General features: G+C 34.3%; 1 protein-coding gene across 1 annotated transcript; it reads left to right on the top strand.

Annotated features, from left to right (window-relative positions):
* The first annotated feature begins 118 nt into the window (after positions 1-118).
* Positions 119-18,877, top strand: LOC127948427 (B-cell receptor CD22-like). Its single transcript, XM_052544859.1, has 10 exons — positions 119-161; positions 6,773-7,111; positions 7,210-7,458; positions 7,892-8,146; positions 13,048-13,305; positions 13,566-13,823; positions 14,021-14,275; positions 17,927-18,175; positions 18,282-18,536; positions 18,630-18,877. Exons 1-10 carry the CDS (start codon positions 119-121, stop codon positions 18,875-18,877), a joined length of 2,409 nt encoding a protein of 802 aa, XP_052400819.1.
* Positions 18,878-24,990: the final 6,113 nt, after the last annotated feature.

Below are 24,990 nucleotides of genomic sequence, written 5' to 3'. Positions count from 1 at the left end.
ATTCACATTGAAAAATTCTTAGTGTAGAAATTTTTAAAGTTATTATTATTATTATTATTATTATTATTATTCTTTTCATTTTTTAAGCTCGTTTGTGATTGAATTGATGTCTGTCAGAATGGCTCCTCTTTTTGGTCTGGTGTTTCTGCTCATGATTCATGGTAAGTCATTGGATGAACAAATGTCACATACACTGTAAAAATAAATGTGTCATTAAATAACAGTAATTTACTGGCAGCAGGTGTGCAAGTAAAGTAATGTTAATTTACAGCTCTCGACCATTAATTTACAACTCTTATTTTTTTATTTTATTTATTTATTTATTTTTTTACAGTGTTTTACCATTATTCTACCATGGGAATTATCTCCACTCCCACTGCCTCAAACAGTTCAAGTTTAAAAACTAGCATGCATACAATGTTAGCTCTGTGAACACTGTCCTCAAATCACTGCACTTCATTTTCATCTATAGAACACATGTGTGCACTGAAATACTTAACACAAAAATAACCACTATATCAGCGACTCCTAACCTATTGTTTTTATATAGTGCAACAAGAATCAGTGTTTGTGGCTCATCATTGACTGAAGCACAGGCTCTACTCTCCAGCACAATGGTGCACAACAAAATTACATTAAAATAATGCTGGGTACACGCCAAAAGATAATCTGATTTTGAGCCAATTTCCCCCCTTCCGACCATCCTAGCTATGTCCCAATTATATTGATGGTTCAACATATTATCTTATCAGATTTTCCCTTGGTGCTAGGTGTGTTAAGAGTGTACAAACTTGATCAGAAGAAAGTCGGAGCCACCCCAATCACGAATCGTAAATATTCAACATGTTTAATATGTATAATCAGAAATCCTGATGTGTGGGGGAACCCCGAGGACAAATGTGCACACGCTCTGAAGATTATCACATGAAATGAAACAATATCCAATCAGAAATCAATGGAAGATGGAAGCAGTCATGCCGCAGCACAAAATGAAATTGATGTGGACAGCAGAGATGGAGGATCAGCTTGTTGATTTGTGGTAAAAGCACAAATGTTTATACAACATGTCATGTATAAACTCATTCCTAACACTATCATTACAATTTCTTCCTGCATATCATCCACCATGCTTATTCTGAAGCCTCGTGAGATTTTGCAAGATTTCCTGTGTTCAAAGTCAAGGTTGAAAATCTGTTAGTGTGGTGTGCTGTCTTTGTCACATCATGGCATACCAAACACTATAGGAGCAAAACGGTTAAATCTTGGATTTTTTATCCTTATGTTTTTAGTCTATCACATTTTGAAAATCTTATAAGATGTTCATAATATTTTGGTGTGTACCCAGCATAACAGATCTATCTTGTGCAAACACACATTAATACGGTGGAGTTCAGTATTTACTCTCATTATCAGTGTGGGACTTTGCATAACTTTTTTTTTTTTTTCTATGGATGTTCACAAATATTTTAGTCAAATTTACTTTTTTACCTTTGGTAAATCTGACTTTTACGTTTTACAGTATACAGCTGTTTTTTTTTTTTTTCTTGAATTAACGGCAACAAAATTTAGAAAAAACATCTACTGGCAGCACGGGTGCCAGTAAATAACAGTTTTTCTACTGTTTGTTTCCTGTAAATCAATTCAAATTTATTACCATTAAATTATGTATCATGCTGTTTATGTATCACCTGCTATTAACAAACAGAATCACTAAAGGAAAGAGAAACACAAGAACTACAACTGACTTCAGCCACAGCCTTAGAAGAAATCAACTGAAATAAAATAATTCATAAAATCTCTCAAGATCTGATTAAACAACTCCTAAAACAACTTCACCAGATTCACATTACCAACCAGAATTACTTTATTTCGGTCAGATGTCTACAGAAGAGAGTTACAGAGGTTTTTTTCACTACCATGATGGAGATCATTGTTTAGTATAGTTGTACATAGTGATGGCGAGATGAAGCCTCATGAAGCATTAAGATTTTCAGCCGAGTGGTTCACAAAAGGGCTAATTTCCAGAAACTTAACTTGCTCACAATACTACCTGGTGGAACAAAAATATGGTAGGAATTTTACTTTCTGACCTCTGGACTTTACACCTCTGTATGTAATATATCTACTTGTTTTTCACTTGTTGGCCACCAGGTGGTATTGTGAGCAAATTAAGTTTATTTTTATTTTTTTTTTTTTATTTTTTTTTTTTTTAAATGCGTACTGTCACAATGTGTCTTTGGCTCTTCTTATAGCAAAGGAGTCAGCAGAAAAAAAAATGGTATAGTTGTTTAATCAGGGTATCTTCCGTCCATTCCAAATCTGTTTCAAATTAAAAAACTGAAAATGAAAGACTCAAGAGGACTGGAAAAATGGGTCGTTTATTCGTTATTCCTTCTAGGTTAACAAACGGAAAATGAGTTTTTGACTTGATATCTCATTTTGTCGTTTGGGGTTTAAAAAACGTTTTATGGCTTCAATATTTCATTCGCACTTGTGGGCGGAGCTGAAACGCTCCTTTCATCTGATTGGTCGAATCGCTCCGCCTTCAACACCGTCTCCTCAGTCTTTCAGAATAAGAGTCTTACAAGAGCAATGTCTGAAACCAGATGTAGCTGGACACATAATTCGTGTTGCTGCGACTTGCAAGTCACCCCTTTAAATTATTTCTAGGTTATAGTATTGTATGAATATCGTCCCACTGTAAATACAGTGTAAATAAGTATGTCTCCTTGGAAAAAAGTGGAAATAAAAATCAATAATAGACTGAACAGTTCTATGATAATATGTCTGTAACATTTACCACTCTTGTCTTTTAAGTCTAAAGGTACTAGGTAGATGTGTGTGACATTAAAAATTAATTGGGAAAATGTATATAGTTCAATTTATTAAATAAATTTGTAATATTAGTTTTATTACATACTAAACTGAATGGTGTTTTTCTTTTAGTCTTCTTTGTTGGCCTTGAGAAAACCGACATATATTTGAACATTATTATCATTTATTATGAGAGTAATTGACAACGACTAAAATTTAAATGTTTCACCAAATTCAGCTCAGATCTTTAGACTCGTCTGACTCGTTGCTGTAACTGGTCAGACTTTGTCCTTCTCAAAAAATCCTAGTGACTTTCATTATCTGAGCAATGAAGGTCTTACACTTAATGTCCACTAGAGGGGAAGACAGTATTTCTATTCACGTAAGTTTAAATGACAGATAAATACATGAATTTCATGTGTAACACAGGTTCTTCAATGATAGATGGGGTGGTAGGGGGGTACACCTTAGCTCAATGATAGCTGTATAATATAAAACAACATTAACTACTGCAGCTGTTGCCAAATAAAAATGATTACGTTTTGGAAAACTGCAAGTCTGTACTTGCACAAATGACTTAAATTGTCCCAATTAATTTTGAATGTCACACACACACCTACCTAGTGCCTTTAGACTTAAAAGACGAGATGGTAAATGTTACAGACATATTAACATGGAACTGTTCAGTTCAGTCTATTATTGATTTTTATTTCCACTTCACTTTTATCCAAGGAGACATAACTATTTGCACTGTATTTACAGTGGGACAATATTCATACAATACTATAACCTAGAAATAATTGAAAGGGGTGACTTGCAAGTCGCAGCAACACAAATTATGTGTCCAGCTACATCTGGTTTCAGACATTGCTCTTGTAAGACTCTTATTCTGAAAGACTGAGGAGACCGTGTTGAAGGCAGAGCGATCCGACCAATCAGATGAAGGAGCGTTTCAGCTCCGCCCACAAGTGCGAATGAAATATTGAAGCCATAAACTGTTTTTTAAACCCCAAATGACAAATGAGAAATCAAGTCAAAAACTCATTTTCCGTTTGTTAACCTAGAAGGAATAACGAATAAACGACCCATTTTTCCAGTTCTCGTTATTTAATTCATGTTCTCTCACTTGAATCCTCTTGAGTCTTTCGTTTTCTGTTTTTTAATTTAAAATGGATTTGGAATGGACGGAAGATACCCTGATTTTGTTTATAAATAAGAACAAACATTGTTTTATTTGTTATCCAATACCATCTCAGCTAGAATTTTCTTATTCTAAAAAATGTTCTTACAATATTACCATGGTTTTTCTAAAAATGTTTTTAGCAGGTAGTTTTATTTCTGTTCCTAGAACTGACTCTAAAAACATTCTTAAGGAAGAACATTATCCCCTAACATTAAAATTAAGATTTAAGCATAGGTTTAGATGTTTATGTCTGTTTAAAAGTAATTGTTTGGTTTGATGTCACCATAATGGTGATAAGTGTTGGCTTTAAATGTGCAATTTGACACTTTACTTGTCAACGATGTCCTTTGACTGTTGTAATTTTTATTATAGCAAAAACATGATGATTAATATGTCATGTAGTATGGTTACCTGTTTTCGCTTAATCAAATGTATGGTGTTAGCTACATATTACTTACTAATGTGACTCAATTGGTTAACAGCCTGAGACACAGCTGAATTTAAAGCTGATAATTTCAAGTATTTGAAAGAAAAACTTTTCTTTGTCACACAAACATCAATATTCAGTGTATGAATCTCAACAATGGTGAAATGCTTCATGTTGCAGTGTATTCTGGGTACATCATTTTTTTAGATTCATGCACTAATACTTGAGGTCTCTGTGTCTAAGCATTCATGAAATATTTAATTTAGAAAGAACAGACAAAAATAAATATGATATAAATATGCAATATCTTGTGTGTTGCAACACATTTGCTAAAGTCAATGATATTGAATTAGTAGCATAGATTAGACTGCAGATAAAATCAGTAGATCAGGTCATTACATGAGAACATTTTCAACAACAGCAAGTAACAAATATCACCGCATGACATGTTTTTTTCTCTAAATGTTTTTGTCATAACAGACATAGTTACAGCAGTTAAATGAACGATAACACTGAAACGTCTCATACTGCCTAAGTGCTGATGACCATAATGGTGATGTCAAACTAAACTATAATTTTCAATAAACCATCAACGCCTACGTAGACCCGCACAAAAAAATAAAAATAAATAAATTTTGCGCATGATTTACTAATTTGTTCCCTCTATTTAACTTGCACTTGCACACGATTTAGCAAATCGAGGGAACAATTTAGGAAATCATGTGCACAATTAGTAAATTGAGTGACCGCTATAGTAATCGTGTGCACGTTTTAGTACATTGAGGTAAAGAATTAGTAAATCATGCACACAATTTAGCCTTATATATTTTCCAGCATGTCATGTGTGGGGCTCCATAAACACTGTTAATCTCAATAAGATTTTTTTTTTACATTTATTACAGAAATAAAGTCAATCTTGTTTATAATAAGTGAAGTTGGTAATACTGTTTTTGGAGTTATTTAGGCTAGAGTTTGACACCAATTAGAGGTTGGCTTTTCACCTTGAATGTTGTTACTACAGCAAAATATGGAACACTTCTGAGCCATAAGTTATGAAAGACTGTTAAGAAAATATCACTAAACAAAAAAGTTATGTGCCAACCACGCCTCATTAAAATGGCTCATTCTAAAACGCCCCCACATCTCTACATTACTGTGTGGGAAGATTTGCAAAATGCAGCCCAAATGGTCACATAAAGAAATAAGGTATAACATGTATTCTCACTGTTGCAGTCGCCACCATGTTGTGTAGACAATGAGTGCTTCATTGTGAAAGTTTTGGTCTTCCAAAACAGGACACAACTAGATTGCAGAGGTTAAGTTGTATTAAAAAACACTGTTCCAGAACAGTTCAACCCAAATATTCGAGTGTGTACAGTGCATTTTACAGACGAATGTTAGGTTTACATATTTTGTCACAGATTATCCAAACGCAAGTTTTGAGCAGTGTAGAGCAGCACTTGTTGTTTGTCATTTCTCAGATAACAAATGCAGACTTGGTTTTATGTTTACACAGTGTGAAACGCAACACAACGCAATGCATAAAAATACAACATAAATCATTATAATCAGTTAGGATGCCTCATTTATAATGGGATTTATTGCTTTTGTCTTGTCACACTGGGACACTCAGCATCGCAGTATGTTAAGGGACATAACATTTCCGTCACATGCTTGAGGTTTTCAGCCAATCGCATCACATTGGATAGCTGGCCAATCAAAGCACACCACACTTTTCAGACCAGTGAGCTTTATAAAAAGCGAAGTGATTCAGAGGGCATAGAGGAGCAAAAATAATGTTATGTGGAATTTTTTTTTTTTAACCTTAAACCTCATAAACATATTGCATTACACCAAATACACAACAAAGTTATTTTTAGTAGCATCATATGAATCCTTTAAATAAACTTTTTTTTTTTTTTTTTTTTTTTTTTTTTTTTACCTTAGCTGGGGGTCTGCCAATCATGGACTGCCTTTTGAATCATCATTTTCTTTTTTTTTATATTAATCAAAACTACAATAACATGTAAACTTTAGTCAGATTTATATATATATATATATATATATATATATATATATATATATATATGTATATATATATATATATATATATATATATATATATATATATATATATATATATATATGTATATATATATATATATATATATATATATATATATATATATATATATATATATATATATGTATATATATATAAATAATTAACTATAACTGTATCCTCATTCATTCCTCAGTCAATATTTGGTCTATTATGAATACGATAGGCATGAGGGGTTGGTGATTATATTAAATGGGTGAACTATCCCTTTATTTTGTGTTTTAAGGAGTTTATGGGCAGTGTGATTGGGGTGTGAGTTATGGCTCTTCACACATCTGTGCAATAAAGGGGTCAACAGTGACAATCTACTGTACTTATAAATACCCTACTGAATATCAGATCATGAAAGCGTTCTGGACCAGAACAAATGGATGCTATCCAGATCTCTTAATGGACCCTGGATACAGTCAGAGGCTTCAGTATCTGGGAGATGAACAGCAGAACTGCACCATCAGACTGAGTCATGTGACACAGAAGGATTCACAGATGTACTATTTCAGATTCATAACCGATAAACCTGATGGATTGTCGACCAATGCTCCAGGAGTGACTCTGACTGTCACAGGTGACTTTGATGAGGTTTCACTCTTCTTCTGTGCATTATGTTGAATAATAATCAGTATATGACAGCAGCACTAGATATAATGTGTGTGTTGTGTTCAGATCTTCAAGTGGAGGCTCCTGAGACAGTGACAGAGGGAGATTCAGTCCATCTGACATGTAACAGCAGCTGCGCTCTGACTGGAAGAGCAACATTCATCTGGTACAGAAACTCACAGCCATTAACTGAGAGAGGAGACAGAAACAATCAACTCCTGCTGCAGTCAGTCAGAAGAGAGGATGCAGGCAGATACAGCTGTGGTGTACAGGAACACACTTACATCTCTCCTGCTGTTCAGCTCGATGTCACCTGTGAGTACAGATTCATTAGTTTTATGTATGAACTTATGTTTATGTTTGAAACATGTCATGTTTGTTCTCTTTAGATTCACCAAAGAGTGTCTCAGTGTCCATTAGTCCTTCTTGTGAAATAGTGGAGGGAGATTCAGTGAATCTGATCTGCAGCAGTGATTCAAACCCTCCTGCAGAAATCAGTTGGTTTAAAGGAAAAACTTTTGTAGGATCTGGAAGAATCTACAGCATCTCAAAGATCAGCTCTGATCACAGTGGAGAATACACGTGCAAGTCCAAAAATAAACACGGAGAGAAAGACTCTGATACTGTGATTTTAAACATCATGTGTGAGTTAATATGGTTCAGTAACAATGACTTTAAATCCTATAAACAGAGTTTATTATGTCATATTTATTGTGATACATAATGATGTCAAAGTTTTCTGTGTTAGATCCTCCACACAGCGTCTCGGTGTCCATCAGTCCATCTGATGTAATAGTGGAGGGAGATTCAGTGACTCTGAGCTGCAGCAGTGACTCAAACCCACCTGCAGAAATCAGTTGGTTTAAAAGAAGAACGTTTGTAGGATCTGGAAGAATCTACAGCATCTCAAAGATCAGCTCTGATGACAGGGGAGAATACAAGTGCAAGTCCAGAAATAAACATGGAGAGAAATACTCTGAGACTGTGATGCTGAATGTGATGTGTAAGTAAATGTTGGGGTAAGATCTGACAATAGATCCGCCTGATCCAGTGTGTTTTATCAATGTTCATTGATGAGACATTTCATTATTGCTATTTTAGATGCTCCAAGAAATGTAGTGGTGTCCATCAGTCCATCTAGTGATATAGTGGAAGGAGATTCAGTGACTCTGAGCTGCAGCAGTGATTCAAACCCTCCTGCAGAAATCATCTGGTTTAAAGGAAGAATGTTTGTAGGATCTGGAAGAATCTACAGCATCTCAAAGATCAGCTCTGATGACAGTGGAGAATACAAGTGCAAGTCAAGAAACAATCATGGAGTTAAAAACTCTGACGCTGTGACTTTAAACATCATGTGTGAGTTAAGGATTTTTAACATAACGATTTAAGTTTTTTAATTTCAGCTCAGATTTAAGTTTGCATGATATAGATTTCTCTCTCTCTCTCTCTCTCTCTCTCTCTCTCTCTCTCTCCCTCTTCTAAAAATATTTTAGCGGGAAGTTTTATTTTTGTTTCCAAAATGTTCTTCTGAGAAGATAGGATAACATTTCGCTTAAAACATTCTAAAAAAATTTATTAATAACATTAGTAGAACATTATCCCCTAACATTCTAATTAAGAATTAAGCAGAGGTTTAGATGTTGATGTGTATGTCTGTTTAAAAGTAATGGTTTGGTTTGATGTCACCATAATTGACTTGTCACTGTTGCTCTTTAACAGCTATAATCTTTATTGTGGCAAAACAGCAAGAGAACATGTGGTCCGAGGATGATGATTGCTGATGATTAATACATAATCATATTCGTAGTCTGTAAAATGTAGTTACAACATTTAATTGAACAGTAACACTAAAAAACTCTAATGCCGCGTTTCCACCGAAATTACCCAGAACATTTTTAATAGGAACTTTTTTCCCAGGAACTTTTTTCCCCCCAGACCTGTTGCTTTCTGCGTTTCCACCGCGGTGTAAAGTACCGGGAAGATTAGGCAAATGACTGGTGACGTAGGTCCGCGCGCGTTTCTCAATACAAAGTACTGCTGATAAAAAAAAAAAAAAAAAAAAAGTATGCTGATTTTGGACGTGCATCATCGGTAGTTAGTTCAGACTTTGTGCATTCGACTGGGGAGTGTGATGTCTGCAACTACGCAAGTCCGGTAAATCTATAAACAGCAGCGTAACTATATATATATATATATATATATATATATATATATATATATATATATATATATATATATATATATATATATATATTATACTTGATAACTTCAGTCAGCTCGTCTTGGCTACTGCAATTTTCCCTGTTTTCTATTTACAATAAAACAAAATAGGATATCAAATACCACTGCCTCCTTTGGTTTTCATTTAAGCATAATAACAGCTGCAGAAATGTAATTAGTTCAGAGATATGTGTATATGCAGCCATTACAATGAAACAAAATGTTATATAAATTTGCCTCTTTTATTTTCATTTTAACATATAGATAAATTGAATACAGACCAAAGAAAACCTGTTAGATTTACCCCGCAGCTGAATTATATTTTATGTTTAACCACTAAAGACACATCAGAGCCAGCGGCACATATCAGAAGGTCTAGCCCAGGAGAGGCTGCTCTCTGTGGATACATGAGGACTGAGCTCCCGCTGATCGAGTGGAGCTCACCGTCTCAGAGATCGGCGAAACACATTTTTTAAATAGGCGCTGTCTTTATAAATAAACCACATATTTGAGTTTTAAACAACTCCATTCTCGCCTGAAATACTTTTAAAATTACATTTCATGACACAATAACAGTAATATTTGAAAATGATCCAAATAAATGGTGGTTGAACTCAACCAATGCTGCGTGAACTCAGATGGCTTTGGCTAAAGCAATTTTCCCCTCAGTATATTTACAATAAAACGAAATAGGATATAAAATACCACTGCCTCCTTTCGTTTTCATTTAAACATAATAACAGCTGCAGAAATGTACTTAGTTCAGCGATAGGTGTAACGTTATATACAGCCATTACAATGAAACAAAATATTATATAAATTTGCCTTTTTTATTTTCATTTTAACATATAGATAAATTGAATACAGACCAAAGAAAACCTGTTAGAATTACCCCGCAGCTGAATTATATTTTATGTTTAACCACTAAAGAGACATCAGAGCCAGCGGCACATATCAGAAGGTCTATCCAAGCTGAGGCTGCTTCCCGGCGGATACATGAGGACTGAGCTCCGGCTGATTGCGTGGAGCTCACCGTCTCAGAGATCGGCGAAACACATTTGTAAATAGGCGCTGTCTATATAAATAAACATCAGATTTGAATTTTAAACAACTACATTCTCGCCTGAAATACTTTTAAAATTACATTTCATGACACAATAACAGTAAAATTTAGAAAATGTTGATCCGAATAAATGGTGTTTGAACTCAACCAATGCTGCGTGAAATCAACCAATCAGAATGTTTAACGCCAAAGTCCCGCCCCCGAAAGTTCCAGAACTCTGAAAAAGTACCACCTTGCCAGCAGGGACTTTCTGAGGGGCAATTTTTTACCCCGAACTTTATTTAGTTCCTGGTTCTTGAGGTGGAAACACACCAAGTACCAGGCCAAAGTCCCTAGTTCCTGGGTAAAGTTCCTGCGGTGGAAACGCGGCTTAATACTGCCTAAGTACTGATCACCATAATGGTGATGTCAAACTAAACTATTATTTTCAACAAACCATCAACACCTCTGTTAATATCAATAAGAACTTTTTTTTTTACATTTATGACAGAAAAAAGTAAATCTTGTTTATAATAAGTGAAGTTGGTTATACTGTTTTGGAGTTATTAATGCTAGAGTTAGACACCAATCAAAGGTTGGGTTTTCACTTTCTACCAGCAATGTCAGTTCACATATAGTGGGATGGGAAGCTTTATTAGAATGTTAGAGAATAATGTTCTAAAAACATTATCAATAGATATTTTCAAAATGTTTTTAGAGAATGATATCCTACGTTTTAGCAGAACATTCTGGGAACTAAAATAAAATTTGCTGCTGAAAACATTCCCAGAGCATTAAACAATTATAGGTGGGTTACTACACAGAGCCATAGTTTGCTGATAAGATATTGCATGCATAATCGCAGATTAATTACATGTGGTTATGAACACAATATTACGGAGCTTGTCAGCAAACTACGGCTCTGTATATTAAGTGCGGCTCCATTTGAAAGCAGCTGATTGACATTTACCACTAATCACAGAACCATCTTTACTGAGGAGACACGCATGACAATTGCATGCAATTAATCATGAAGCCCTACTACACTGTAAAACCCGATAAGTAAACTTAACTCAAACGGTTTGAGTAAACCTAATTTGTCAGGTTTTTAAGGATATCTGTTTACTCAAACGGTTTGAGTTAAGTTACTTGTCGGGTTTTACAGTGTATAAATCTGTGGGATCTTGTGAATTACAACACATCTACTACAATCACTAAAAATAAATTAATAGCATATATTAGGCTCAAGATAAGACCAGTTGATCATACCATTACATGAGAACAATTTTTACATCAGCAAGAAACCAATGTCACCTGATGATCTTTTTACATAAATGTAGTTACAACAATTTCAATAAAACGTAGCATTGCAAAGTGTCATACTGCCTAAGTACTGATCCCCGTAATGGTGACCTCAAACTACAAACTTTTTTTTTTTTTTTCTATAAACCATCAACACCTCTATTAATCTCAATAAGAACTTTATTTTTACATTTGTGACAAATATATCTTGTTTATAATAAGTGAAGTTTGTAATAATGTTTTTGGCATTATTTACGCTAGAGTTTGACACTAAACAGAGGTTGTTTTTTCACTTTTAACCAACATTAGACTTGTAATGTAATGTCAATCTACATCTGGCATGATGGGAAGCTTTATTGGAATGTTAGAGGTTAATGTTTTAACAATGTTATCAATATACATTCTTGTAATTTTTTTAGAGAATGTTTTCCTACTTTATGGGAGAACATTCTGGGAACTAAAATAAAACTAGCTGCTGAAAACATTCCTTGAACATTAAAAACTTTTAGGTGTGGAGGTCTTATTGCTCTCTGAGAGAAGTCAGGTCAAGTCAAGTCAGTCATAACATCTCTATTTAATGGTATTGGACAGTTTGTTTGTATCAGTGCACCAAGATCCAATCAAAATATTTTACAAATGTGTCCACAGTTGTGGGTAGTCAGGGGCCCCACCATACATTTTGCCATGGAATGTGCTGCTCACTGTACAATTAAGTCAAATAGAGTCACTGTGTGAGTGAATTGGTCAAGACCAGGTGACACTCTCAATATCCATGTAAAAGCTTCAGCTCATTACACTGATACTTGGAGGCCTTCAGTGAAGAACTACTGATTAGAAATAATATTTAAAATATTTGTTTCTGTAGATCCTCCAATGAAACCAATGATCTCCATCAGCCCATCTGTTAATATGATGGAAGGAAATCCAGTTAAACTGAGCTGCAGCAGTGATTCAAACCCTCCTGCAGAAATCAGCTGGTTTAAAGGAGGAATGTTTGTAGGATCTGGAAGAATCTACAGCATCTCAACGATCAGCTCTTATCACAGTGGAGAATACAAGTGCAAGTCCAGAAACAAACATGGAGAGACATATTCTGATAATGTGACTTTAAACATCAAGTGTGAGTTAATAATGATTAAGGAACTGTGATATTAAATTGTCTAAACACCTGTGAACTCATTTTTATTTTTATTTTTTTCTATTTTTATTTTTATTTATTTTTTTTGCAGTTAATGATTGTTTATGTCAGATTTTAAATGTCTTGTGTGAGTTAATGATCATCTGCACATTGTTTAAAATTTTGAAATGCATAATTATTGATTATTTCTTCATTTTTTTAGACCCACCTAGGAACGTCTCAGTGTCCATCAATCCATCTGGTGTAATTGTGGAGGAAAAGTCAGTGACTCTGAGCTGCAGCAGTGATTCGAACCCACCTGCTCTGGACTTCAGCTGGTTTAAAGGAGGAATGATTGTAGGATCTGGGAGAATCTACAGCATCTCAACGATCAGCTCTGATCACAGTGGAGAATACAAGTGCAGGTCGAGCAATAAACATGGAGAGAAATACTCTGATGCTGTGACTTTAAACGTCATGTGTGAGTTAATAATGATTAAGCAACTGTGATATTAAATTGTCTAAACATCTGCAAATTCACACACATATATATATATATATATATATATATATATATATATATATATATATATATATATATATATATATATATATATATTATGATCGTCTTTGTCAGATTTTAAATGTCATGTGTGAGTTAATGATCATCTAAACATTGTTTACAATTTTGAAATACACATTTTTTGTTTATTTTTAGAGCATATTTTTTCTTATTTTTAGACCCACCTAGGAATGTCTCAGTGTCCATCAATCCATCTGGTGTAATAGTGGAGGGAGATTCAGTGACTCTGAGCTGCAGCAGTGATTCAAACCCTCCTGCTCTGAACTTCAGCTGGTTTAAAGGAGGAACATTTGTAGGATCTGGAAGAATCTACAGCATCTCAAACATCAGCTCTGATCACAGTGGAGAATACAAGTGCAAGTCCAGAAATAAACATGGAGAGAAATACTCTGATGCTGTGACTTTAAACATCAAGTGTGAGTTAATAATGATTAAGAAACTGATATTAAATCGTCTAAACTGTGAACTAATTTTCCTTTTTTTTGTGCTGTTAATGATTGTTTATGTCAGATTTTAAATGGCATGTATGAGTTAATGATCATCTGCACATTGTTTAAAATTTCGAAATGCATAATTATTGATTATTTCTTGTGAATTTTCATCATTTTTTTAGACCCACCAAAGAGTGTCTCGGTGTCCATCAATCCATCTGGTGAAATAGTGGAGGGAGATTCAGTGACTCTGAGCTGCAGCAGTGATTCAAACCCTCCTCCAGAAATCAGCTGGTTTAAAGGAAGAACGTTTGTAGGATCTGGAAGAATCTACAGCATCTCAACGATCAGCTCTAATCACAGCGGAGAATACAAGTGCAAGTCCTATAATGAACATGGAGAGAAATACTCTGATATTGTGACTTTGAATGTCATGTGTGAGTTAACGATCATCTGCACATTGTTTAAAATTTTGAAATACACAATTTTCGTTTATTTCTAGAGCATCCTTTTTCTTATTTTTAGACCCACCTAGGAATGCTTCAGTGTCCATCAATCCATCTGGTGTAATATTGGAGGGAGATTCAGTGACTCTGATCTGCAGCAGTGATTCAAACCCTCCTGCAGAAATCTGCTCGTTGAAAGGAAAAATGTTTGTAGGATCGGGAAGAATCTACAGAATCTCAAATATCAGCTCTGATCACAGTGGAGAATACAAGTGCAAGTCCAGTAATGAACATGGAGAGAAATACTCTGATGCTGTGACTTTGAATGTCATGTGTGAGTTGATGCTTCAGTGAATGGTATCAAACAGATTAGTGCTCTGTAAAACCCAACAAGTAAACTTAACTCAAACCGTTTGTGTAAACAGATTGCCTTGATTTAAACCATGTGTTTAGGCAAACACTGATCTCTAACATGGTTACTTCAAATGAAACAATAAATCAACATCTTAACCTTAGTTCATTCTCAATAAGATCTTCTGTAGACGTCTGACAGAAATAAAGTCAGTCTGGTTATTAATAAGTGGAGCTGGTGATGCTGTTTGTGGGGTTGCTTAATCAGATCTTGAGAGATTTAATGTATTTTATTTCAGTTGATTTCATCTAAGACTGTGTCTGAAGTCAGTTGCAGTAGTTCTTGTGTTTCTCTTTTCTTCAGTGATTCTGTTTGTTAACATTAGCTGTTTATCACTAAAGCTCATTTATCACTCAATTAATCAGTTCATTATTTAATTGCAATGTAAATCTTCTTTCAGTGAAATCAAAGGAATTAAGTTCAGAGTACTTTAAATGGTTTAAGGCAACCCACCTAGAAATGTATAATGTTCTAGGAATGTTTTCAGCGGCTAGTTTTATTTTAGTTCCCAGAATGTAGGATAACATTCTCTAAAAACATTCTAAAAATGTCTATTGATAACATTGTTACAACATTATTCTCTAGCATTCTAATAAAGCTTCCCATCACACTAGATGTGGACTGACATTGCTCAGAAGTCAAATGTTGGTTGAAAGTGAAAACCCAACCCCTGTTTGGTGTCAAACTCTCGCGTAAATAACTCCAAAAATCAGTATTACCAAATTCACTTATTATAAACAAGATTTATTTCTGTCGTAAATGTAAAACGGTTCTTATTGAGATTAACAGAGGTGTTGATGGTTTATTGAAAATAATAGTTTAGTTTGATGTCACCATTATGGTGACCAGTACTTAGGCAGTATGACTCTTTCAGTTACAGTTAATTCAACTGTCGTAGCTATATTTGTTGCAGCCAAAACAGTGAAAGACAAATGTCATAAGATGATGTTGGTTACTTGCTAATATTAGGATTTTCCTCATGTAGTAATCTGGTCAGTATGTTTTATCTGGAATTCTATACACTGTAAAAAGTGTTTTCCTATATATATTCAGTAAAGTTGTGTCAAAATTTTATAAGCAATATTATTAATTAAATTTAAAACATTTTAATTAAGTAGAAATAATCATTAAAAATGAGTAGAATAACATGAAGAAATTAAGTAAAATTTACATAAAAATATTGATTTCATTGGACAAAAAAACACTATGCTAAAGAATACTATGTTATACATGCCAGGCCAGTAGTTGGCGATCATGAAACATTATATGCATGCACATGACATCAGCCTTTTTACAAATTAACATTTTTGTTGCTTACATAGATATGATACAGGCATCATGTTCAAAAGGCTGTGTCTTAAGGCCCCCAAACAGAGTTATTGAAGACGCCTAAAGTTCCCAAACAGGGTCAATTGTTGGTTACCATTACAGTGGTCAGTGTTTGCTTTAGTTGTGTTCTTGAACCTTGATGTTTTAACATTACATTTTGCTTTGCTGTTGTAACTCAGTTATAACAGCTAGACAAACTAAGAATTAAGATGATCAGGTAGTGATGGTCATGCTACTACATAATCTTTGTTCTTCCTGAATATCTGAACTCATTCAGAGTCTGATCTTTGAGACACGATAACATTCATTATGGCAGCCCTGTGATTCAGCAAAAAAAGAAAAAAAAAGTGGAATTTTCAGTGTAAACCAGAGTTTGAGAATTCTGTTTAAAACAGAGAAAGGGGAACTTTCTTTTGACACACAGTCACATCAAGAACCAGCGTATGAATCTCAAGAATGGTGACAAACAGCATATTCAGACGAACTGTAAGAATCACAAAACAAGCTACTATAGAATTGTTGCTAATTATTTATTCATGCCGCAAAGCATGATGGGAGCCATAAAATGAGTTTTGATTGGTGGCACCCAGAATGCAGTGCAACATGCTTTTTGATGGTCACCATTGTTGAGGTTCTCAGGTTGTTTCTTGATGTCTGTGTGTCTAAATGAAAACACTTCTCTTTTTTAACAAGGTTTTGATCAGAGGTGCTTCTAAGAATTTCTCTGACAATCCTGAAAATACCAGAGCTTATATTGTTCAATCACATGACACATGTTATTGGTAAGACACAACCAACTCAGACCAAATGATGATGTTAAAACAAATAACACCACCTGATCTCATTTCCTTCTTGGCTCATCTAGCTGCTGTATCACAACTAGCAACCAAAAAAAAATCTGTTTATAATTTTAAGGGTCAAGAGTCCAACTAAAGCAAACACTGACCACTACAATGGTAAGCAAATTATTATTATTTTTTTCATTCAGTGATTCGGTTTGTGAACTTTAGGTCTCTTCAATAACTGTTTTGGGGGCATTACAACCTTTTTAACATGATGCCTTTATCATATCTAGCAACACAAATGTGAATTTGTAAAAAGGCTGATGTCATGTGCATGCATATAATGTTTTCGAAGGGTGTTTCATAATCGCCAACTACTGGCCTGGCATGCATAACATAGTATTCTTTAGCATAGTGTTTTTTTTTTGTCTGTTTGTTTTTTGTCCAATGAAATCAATATTTTTATGTAAATTTTACTTAATTTTTTCATGTTATTCTACTAATTTTTAATGATTATTTCTACTTAATTAAAATGTGTTTAACTTAATTAATAATATTGCTTGTAAATTTTTGACACAATTTTACTGAATAAATACAATGTACTATTAATTAAATATTACTGACTATAGCAGATGCAATGCATAAGATCTAGCAAACCTATGTAATATTTTGTCTGTTCTTTTTAAATTACATTTTTAATGAACCAGAGAAAGCTTAGACACACAGAGACCTCAAGAATGGCTGTATGGATCTCAACAATGGTGACATGCTTCATGCTGCAGTGCATTCTGGGTGACATGAATGAGTTTTGTGTGATATACCCAGAATAAATTGCAGCATGAAGCATCTCACCATTGTTGAGATTCATACACTGAATCCTGATGTTTGTGTGACCAAAAACATTGTTAGAACAATCATGGTATTGTTCTGAGAAGATTTTTAGAACACAAAAAATCTAGCTGGGAATCGGTTTCCTCAAACAGTTTGAGTAAACATAACTTGTCAGGTTTTTAAGGATATCTGTTTATTCAAATGGTTTGAGTTAAGTTACTTCTTGGGTTTTAAAGTGTAGGGTTAAAAATAAAAAAATGAATGTAGCTCTTCATATGTCTGATTTAGATGCACCGAGGAATGTCTCAGTGTTCATAAATGGATCAGGTGAAATAGTGGAAGGAGATTCAGTGACTCTGATCTGCAGCAGTGATTCAAACCCTCCTGCTCTGAACTTCAGCTGGTTTAAGGAGAATCAAAGCTCCTCTGTTGGATCTGGACAGAGTTTCAGTGCACTACAGAGTGGACGCTTCTACTGTAAAGCTCACAATCAACACGGATCTCAGAGATCAGATGCTGTTACTGTCAATGTCATGTGTGAGTCTATTACAACCATAAGATGCTAATATTCCATTTTAATCATTTCAATTCCTATTACTAATTAAAAATATGTATAATGTATTAATCCTATTATTGTTGTTAGACCCACCAAAGAGTGCCTCAGTGTCCATCAGTCCACCTGGTGAAATAGTGGAGGGAGATTCAGTGACTCTGATCTGCAGCAGCGACTCAAACCCTCCTGCAGAAATCATCTGGTTTAAAGGAGGAACGTTTGTAGGATCTGGAAGAATCTACAGCATCTCAAAGATCAGCTCTGATCACAGTGGAGAATACAAGTGCAAGTCCAGAAACAAACATGGAGAGCAATACTCAGATGCTGTGACTTTAAACATAATGTGTAAGTTAATGATGGTTCAATAACTGGTATCAAACAGATTAGTGGGTTAACAATTGTAAAACATGATCGTGACACTTCATTTGTCTGGTTAAGATGCACCTAGAAACGTCTCAGTGTTCATAAATGGACCTGGTGTAATAGTGGAGGGAGATTCGGTGATTCTGATCTGCAGCAGTGACTCAAACCCTCCTGCTCTGAACTTCAGCTGGTTTAAGGAGAATCAAAGCTCCTCTGTTGGATCTGGACAGAGTTTCAGTGCAAAACAGAGTGGACGCTTCTACTGTGAAGCTCACAATCAACACGGATCTCAGAGATCAGATGCTGTTACTGTCACAGGTTAACCTTTTATTAACACCCTTTATTTTTTACATCAGTTTTGACAGTTGATTTGATTAAATTATCTTCCTCTTTCAGTTCACTGTAGTGCTGCTAGGACAGTGTTTCAAATCACAGTGGTATCTGGAGGACTAATCATCATCATAAGCATCATTGTACTATTTAAAATGTAAACATAATAAGCTAATATTATTTTATTTTATATTATATAATAATAGTATATAAATGTAATTATTAACTTATTATTAATTATATTAAATTGTTTATGTTTCTTTCTGTTTTGTTCGGTCTTTTTTTTCATAGTAAGAGAAAAATGACGAATGGAAGATCTGCAATACATGAGTATGAGGTGAGGAGATGAAAGAACAACAGAATAAAATATGTCAAATAATAAAAGCTATCTTTTTCCTACACTGTAAACCCATGCTATAGAAAATGGCCATAATCTAACAGTAACATACAATGTTCTGAAAAAAAAAAGAATATTAATAAAATAATGTAAAAAATAATGCAATCTGGGTAATATTTGTCATTTTCGAGAAAGCAGCCTACATGTATATACCGTTTATTAACAGAGCTCAAAGACACTCAGATGCTGTGCTTAAAAAATCACACATTATACCCTCATTCATAATTCCCTACATTAGTTTACTTGACTGAGTGAATGAAAGGAAGTGAATGAATTCAGACACTGATGAACACCTAATTATAACAAGCAAAATCACTGAGGGACAGTTAAACAGGAACATAAACAGAAACAAGCTGAAACACAAAAGCAGCAACTGACCTCCAGCTTCAGCTTTAAGACCCTTATGTAGTGATGGCAAGATGAAGCCTCATGAAGCTTTACGATTTTTAACCAAGTGGTTCACAAAAGGGTTAAATTCTGGAAACTTAATTTGCTCACAGTATCACCTGGTGGCCAACGAGTGTAAAACAAGCAGATATATTACAGACAGAGGTGTAAAGTCCAGGGGTCAGAAAGTAAAATTCCGCCATATTTTCAATCCACTCATGAACTCAGCAGCTGATTTCATCAGAGGAACTAAGATTTTTTTCAAGTCACAAACAACTCTCAATTTAAATCCCAAGTCCTAAAAGAGTTAAAGTTAATGAGATACTTAAGTAACTAATTAAATGATGACTGTGCGTTAGTGATGAACACCTGCTGTTATTGAGAATTACAGAAGATCAGATTATTTATTGGTTAAAATGATGCCACCATCATGGAGATCAGTGTTTGGTTTAGTTGGGCTCTTGACCCTTTTAATAATTAAAAGTAAATTGCTTGTAAACACTTGTGGTTGTTAAATGATGTTCAGCTATTACTGAACTACCCAAAAAGTCAGATTGAACAGATATTATTGAAACGCTTAAATATTTTTTTAGACATGAACACTCATCATATGATCCTCAACAGTGGTGACAATAATTATTCATGCTACAGTGCATGATGGGAGTTTTTACAATGGTGTTACCCAGCATGCAGCATTTTGTTGAGATTCATATGCTGGGTCATGGTGTCTGTGCGTCTTAGTAGAATAAGGCTTCAAAGATTTATATGCATTACATTCCAAATCCATTATAACTATTAAAACAGTTCATTTGCATGTGGCAGTTCCACAGGGTAGGTTATTTAAAAACTGAACATATGTTAAGTGAAATAAAATAGTTTTTGGAAATGAACAGACTGATGCCTAATTATTATTTCATCATGTAAAACCAGCTAGCAGTAGTTTTCTGCACAGCACTGATCGCACTGCTTTATAACAGCATGTGTACTTTTACAGAGTAATATCTAACACAAGAAGTCAAAGGTCAAGAGCCCAGCTGAAGCAAACACTGATCTCCATGATGGTGGTATCATTTTAACCAATAAAACATCATCATCTGATCCTCCGTAACGCAATCAGCTGCTGAGTGGAGCAAACATGGCAGGTCTTTTACTTTCTGACCCCTGGACTTTACACCTCTGTCTGTAATATATCTGCTTGTTTTACACTTGTTGGCCACCAGGTGGTATTGTGAGCAAATTAAGTTTTCATAAATTAACCCTTTTGTAAACCACTTGGCTGAAAATCTTAATGCTTCATGAGGCTTCATCTTGCCATCATTACCCTTATGCACTAAGTGTGAAACCAGCTTCGTTTTACTGAAAATTTAAATTAATAAAGTATGTAGTTAACATTACAGAGGTCAGTGTTTACTTTAAATATAAGTTTATTTGCAGTAAATAAAAGTCTTGCCATATTTTTGCTCCACTCAGCAGCTGATTTCATCAGAAGAACCAACACTGTAAAAAGTGTTTCCCTACACTGTAAAAAGTGTTTCCCTATATTTATTCAGTAAAATTGTGGCAAAAATTACAAGCAATATTATTAATTAAATTAAACACATTTTAATTAAGTAGAAATAATCATTAAAAATGAGTAGAATAACATGAAAAAATTAAGTATAATTTACATAAAAATATTGATTTCATCGGACAAAAATCAAACAAACAAAAAAACACTATGCTAAAGAATACTGTTATGCATGCCAGGCCAGTAGTTGGCGATTATGAAACACCCTTCGAAAACATTATATGCATGCACATGACATCAGCCTTTTTACAAATTCACATTTGTGTTGCTTAGATATGATAAAGGCATCATGTTCAAAAGGTTGTAATGCCCCCAAAACAGTTATTGAAGACACCTAAAGTTCACAAACCGAATCACTGAATGAAAAAAATAATAACAATTTACCATTGTAGTGGTCAGTGTTTGCTTTAGTTGGATTCTTGACCCTTAAAATTTTAAACAGATTTTTTTTTGGTTGCTAGTTGTGATACAGCAGCTAGATAAGCCAAGAAGGAAATGCGACCAGGTGATGTTATTTGTTTTTACATCATCATTTGGTCTGAGTTGGTTGTGTCTTATCAATAACATGTGTCCTGTGATTGAACAATATAAGCTCTGGTGTTTTCAGCATTATCAGAGCAATTCTTAGAAGCACCTCTGATCAAAACCTTGTTAAAAAAGAAAAGTGTTTTCATTTAGACACACAGACATCAAGAAACAACCTGATAACCTCAACAATGATGACCATCAAAAAGCATGTTGCACTGCATTCTGGGTGCCACCAATCAAAACTCATTTTATGGCTCCCATCATGCTTTGCGGCATGAATAAATAATGAGCAACAATTCTATAGTAGCTTGTTTTGTGATTCTTACAGTTTGTCACCATTCTTGAGATTCATACGCTGGTTCTTGATGTGACTGTGTGTCAAAAGAAAGTTCCCCTTTCTCTGTTTTAAACAGAATTCTCAAACTCTGGTTTACACTGAAAATTCCACTTCTTTTTTTGCTGAATCACAGGGCTGCCACAATGAATGTTATCTTGTCTCAAAGATCAGACTCTGAATGAGTTCAGATATTCAGGAAGAATAAAGATTATGTAGTAGCATGACCATCACTACCTGATCATCTTAATTCTTAGTTTGTCTAGCTGTTATAACTGAGTTACAACAGCAAAGCAAAATGTAATGTTAAAACATCAAGGTTCAAGAACACAACTAAAGCAAACACTGACCACTGTAATGGTAACCAACAATTTACCCTGTTTGGGAACTTTAGGCGTCTTCAATAACTCTGTTTGGGGGGCCTTAAGACACAGCCTTTTGAACATGATGCCTGTATCATATCTATGTAAGCAACAAAAATGTTAATTTGTAAAAACATCAGCCATGTCATGTGCATGCATATAATGTTTCATGATCGCCAACTACTGGCCTGGCATGCATAACATAGTATTCTTTAGCATAGTGTTTTTTTGTTTGTTTGTTTTTTGTCCAATTAAATCAATATTTTTATGTACATTTTACTTAATTTTTTCATGTTATTCTACTAATTTTTAATGATTATTTCTACTTAATTAAAATGTTTTAAATTTAATAAATAATATTGCTTGTAAAATTTTGACTCAATTTTACTGAATAAATATAGGGAAACACTTTTTACAGTGTAGTGTTTTTTTTTTTTTTGTCTGTTTGTTTTTTGTCCAATGAAATCAATATTTTTATGTAAATTTTACTTATTTTTTTCATGTTATTCTACTCATTTTTAATGATTATTTCTACTTAATTAAAATGTGTTAAATTTAATTAATAATATTGTTTTTACATTTTTGACACAATTTTACTGAATACATATAGGGAAACACTTTTTACAGTGAAGTCATTCCTTCCAAGTAGTGATAGGAAGATGAGGCCTCATGAAGCTGTAAGTTTTTCAGCCAAGTGGTTCACAAAAGGGTTAATTTCTGGAAACTTAATTTGCTCACAATACCACTTGGTGGCCAACATGTGTAAAAACAAGCAGATATATTACAGACAGAGGTGTAAAGTCCAGGGGTCAGAAAGTAAAAGTCCTGTCATATTTTTGTTCCACCCATGAATTCAGCAGCTGATATCACCAGAGGAACCGAGTCATTCCTTTCAAGTCACAAATGTGTCTCAAGTTAAATCCCAAGTCCTAAAAGAGTTAAAGTTAGTGAGGTAATTAGGTGACTAATTAATGATGATTGTGCATTAATGATTAACACCTGCTGATATTAAGAATTGCAGAGGATCGGATGATTTATTGTTTAAAATGATGCCACCATCATGGAGATCAGTGTTTTCTTTAGTTGGGCTCTTGACCCTTTTAATAAGTAATTTGCTTTTAAACACTTGCAATTGTGTAACATGGTAGATATTAACACAACGTTGAATAAAAAACTTGAAATAGCAAATTATACTGCCCTTTTATCATATAAAACATTTAAATGATCTTCATGAGGGTGTTTCTCTTTGGTTTGTTACATGAGGTTCAATATTATTGTAATGCTTAAATATTGGGGGGAAAATTGTACAGGCTCAGGATTTCAGACATGAGCACTTATCATATGATCCTCAACAGTGGTTACAATAATTATCCATGCTACAGTGCATAATGGGAGTTTTTTACTCTGGTGTTACCCAGCATGCACTTCAGCTTGAAGCTTTTTTTTTTTGTTGTCACCATCAGATTCATTTGCTGGGTCATGTTGTCTGTGCGTCTTATTAGAACAAGGTTTCAAAACTGTATATGCATTACATACATTATATTTCAAATTAATTATCAATATTAAACCAACGGTTCATTTGCATGTGGCAGTTCCACAATGTAGGCTATTTAAAAACTGAACATAAGGTATTTTTTTTAGGTAAATAAACAGGCTGATGCCTTATAATTACTTAATCGTGCAAAAGCAGCTAGTAAGAGTTTGCTGCACTGCACTGATTGCACTGTTTTTTAACAGCACGTGCACTTTTGCAGAGAAATATCTAACACAAGAAGCCAAAGGTCAAGAGCCCAACTGAAGCAAACACTGATCTCCATGATGGTGGCATCATTTTAACCAATAAAACATCATCATCTGATCCTTTGTAACGCACAATAATGGCAGGTGTTCATCACTAATGCACAATCATCATTTAATTAGTCTCTTAATTATCTCATTGACTTTAACTATTTGATGACTTGGGATTTGACTTCAGACTCGTTTGTGACTTGAAAGGAATGGCTTGGTTCCTCATCTGGTGAAATCAGCTGCTGAGTTCATGGGTGGAGCAAAAATATGGCAGGACTTTTACTCCATTCTGGTCCCTGGATTACCCACCTCTGGTCCTTGTTAACCATAAAACCCATGTATGTATTCTGTTTGTTTCCCTGCAGAATGATGATCTCAGTGCAAACAGGTATACAGCTCTTGACCCCAGGTCCAGATCTTCTGATCAGTACAACATACTGACAGTAAGTGAAACATTAAAAACTGCACATGCAGAAGAGTTAGTTTTTTACATAGTCCCCCCTTCCCATACCTGCTGTTCACCAGCTGGGCTCTTCTTAATATGAGCATCAGTCAGTAAGTACTGTATAAGATCCTCAAGTTATTTTAATATCATCATCAATAAAGAAAAAATTGTCATCACTACTAGTAAATAATACTGAACAGCATTTTCATTCAGTTAGACCAGCAAGACCAGAAAAGTAATTTTACTATTAGTAAATACATTTATTTTTGTGCAAGTTTTTAACTTGTCTCATTTCTGT

The sequence above is a fragment of the Carassius gibelio genome, chromosome B1 (assembly GCF_023724105.1).
Source record: "Carassius gibelio isolate Cgi1373 ecotype wild population from Czech Republic chromosome B1, carGib1.2-hapl.c, whole genome shotgun sequence".
NCBI classification, from domain to species: domain Eukaryota; kingdom Metazoa; phylum Chordata; class Actinopteri; order Cypriniformes; family Cyprinidae; genus Carassius; species Carassius gibelio.
The sequence above is the reverse complement of the archived record's forward strand: the minus strand, read 5'-3'. Positions and strand labels throughout refer to the sequence as shown.

Excerpts from the sequence above, each read along its gene's own strand:
- LOC127948427 (XM_052544859.1), top strand. The coding sequence starts at position 119 with ATGGCTCCTCTTTTTGGTCTGGTGTTTCTGCTCATGATTCATG. Across the intron at positions 7,112-7,209 it reads AGTGACTCTGACTGTCACAG|ATCTTCAAGTGGAGGCTCCT; the intron begins GTGACTTTGATG and ends TGTTGTGTTCAG. Across the intron at positions 13,306-13,565 it reads TGTGACTTTAAACGTCATGT|ACCCACCTAGGAATGTCTCA; the intron begins GTGAGTTAATAA and ends TCTTATTTTTAG.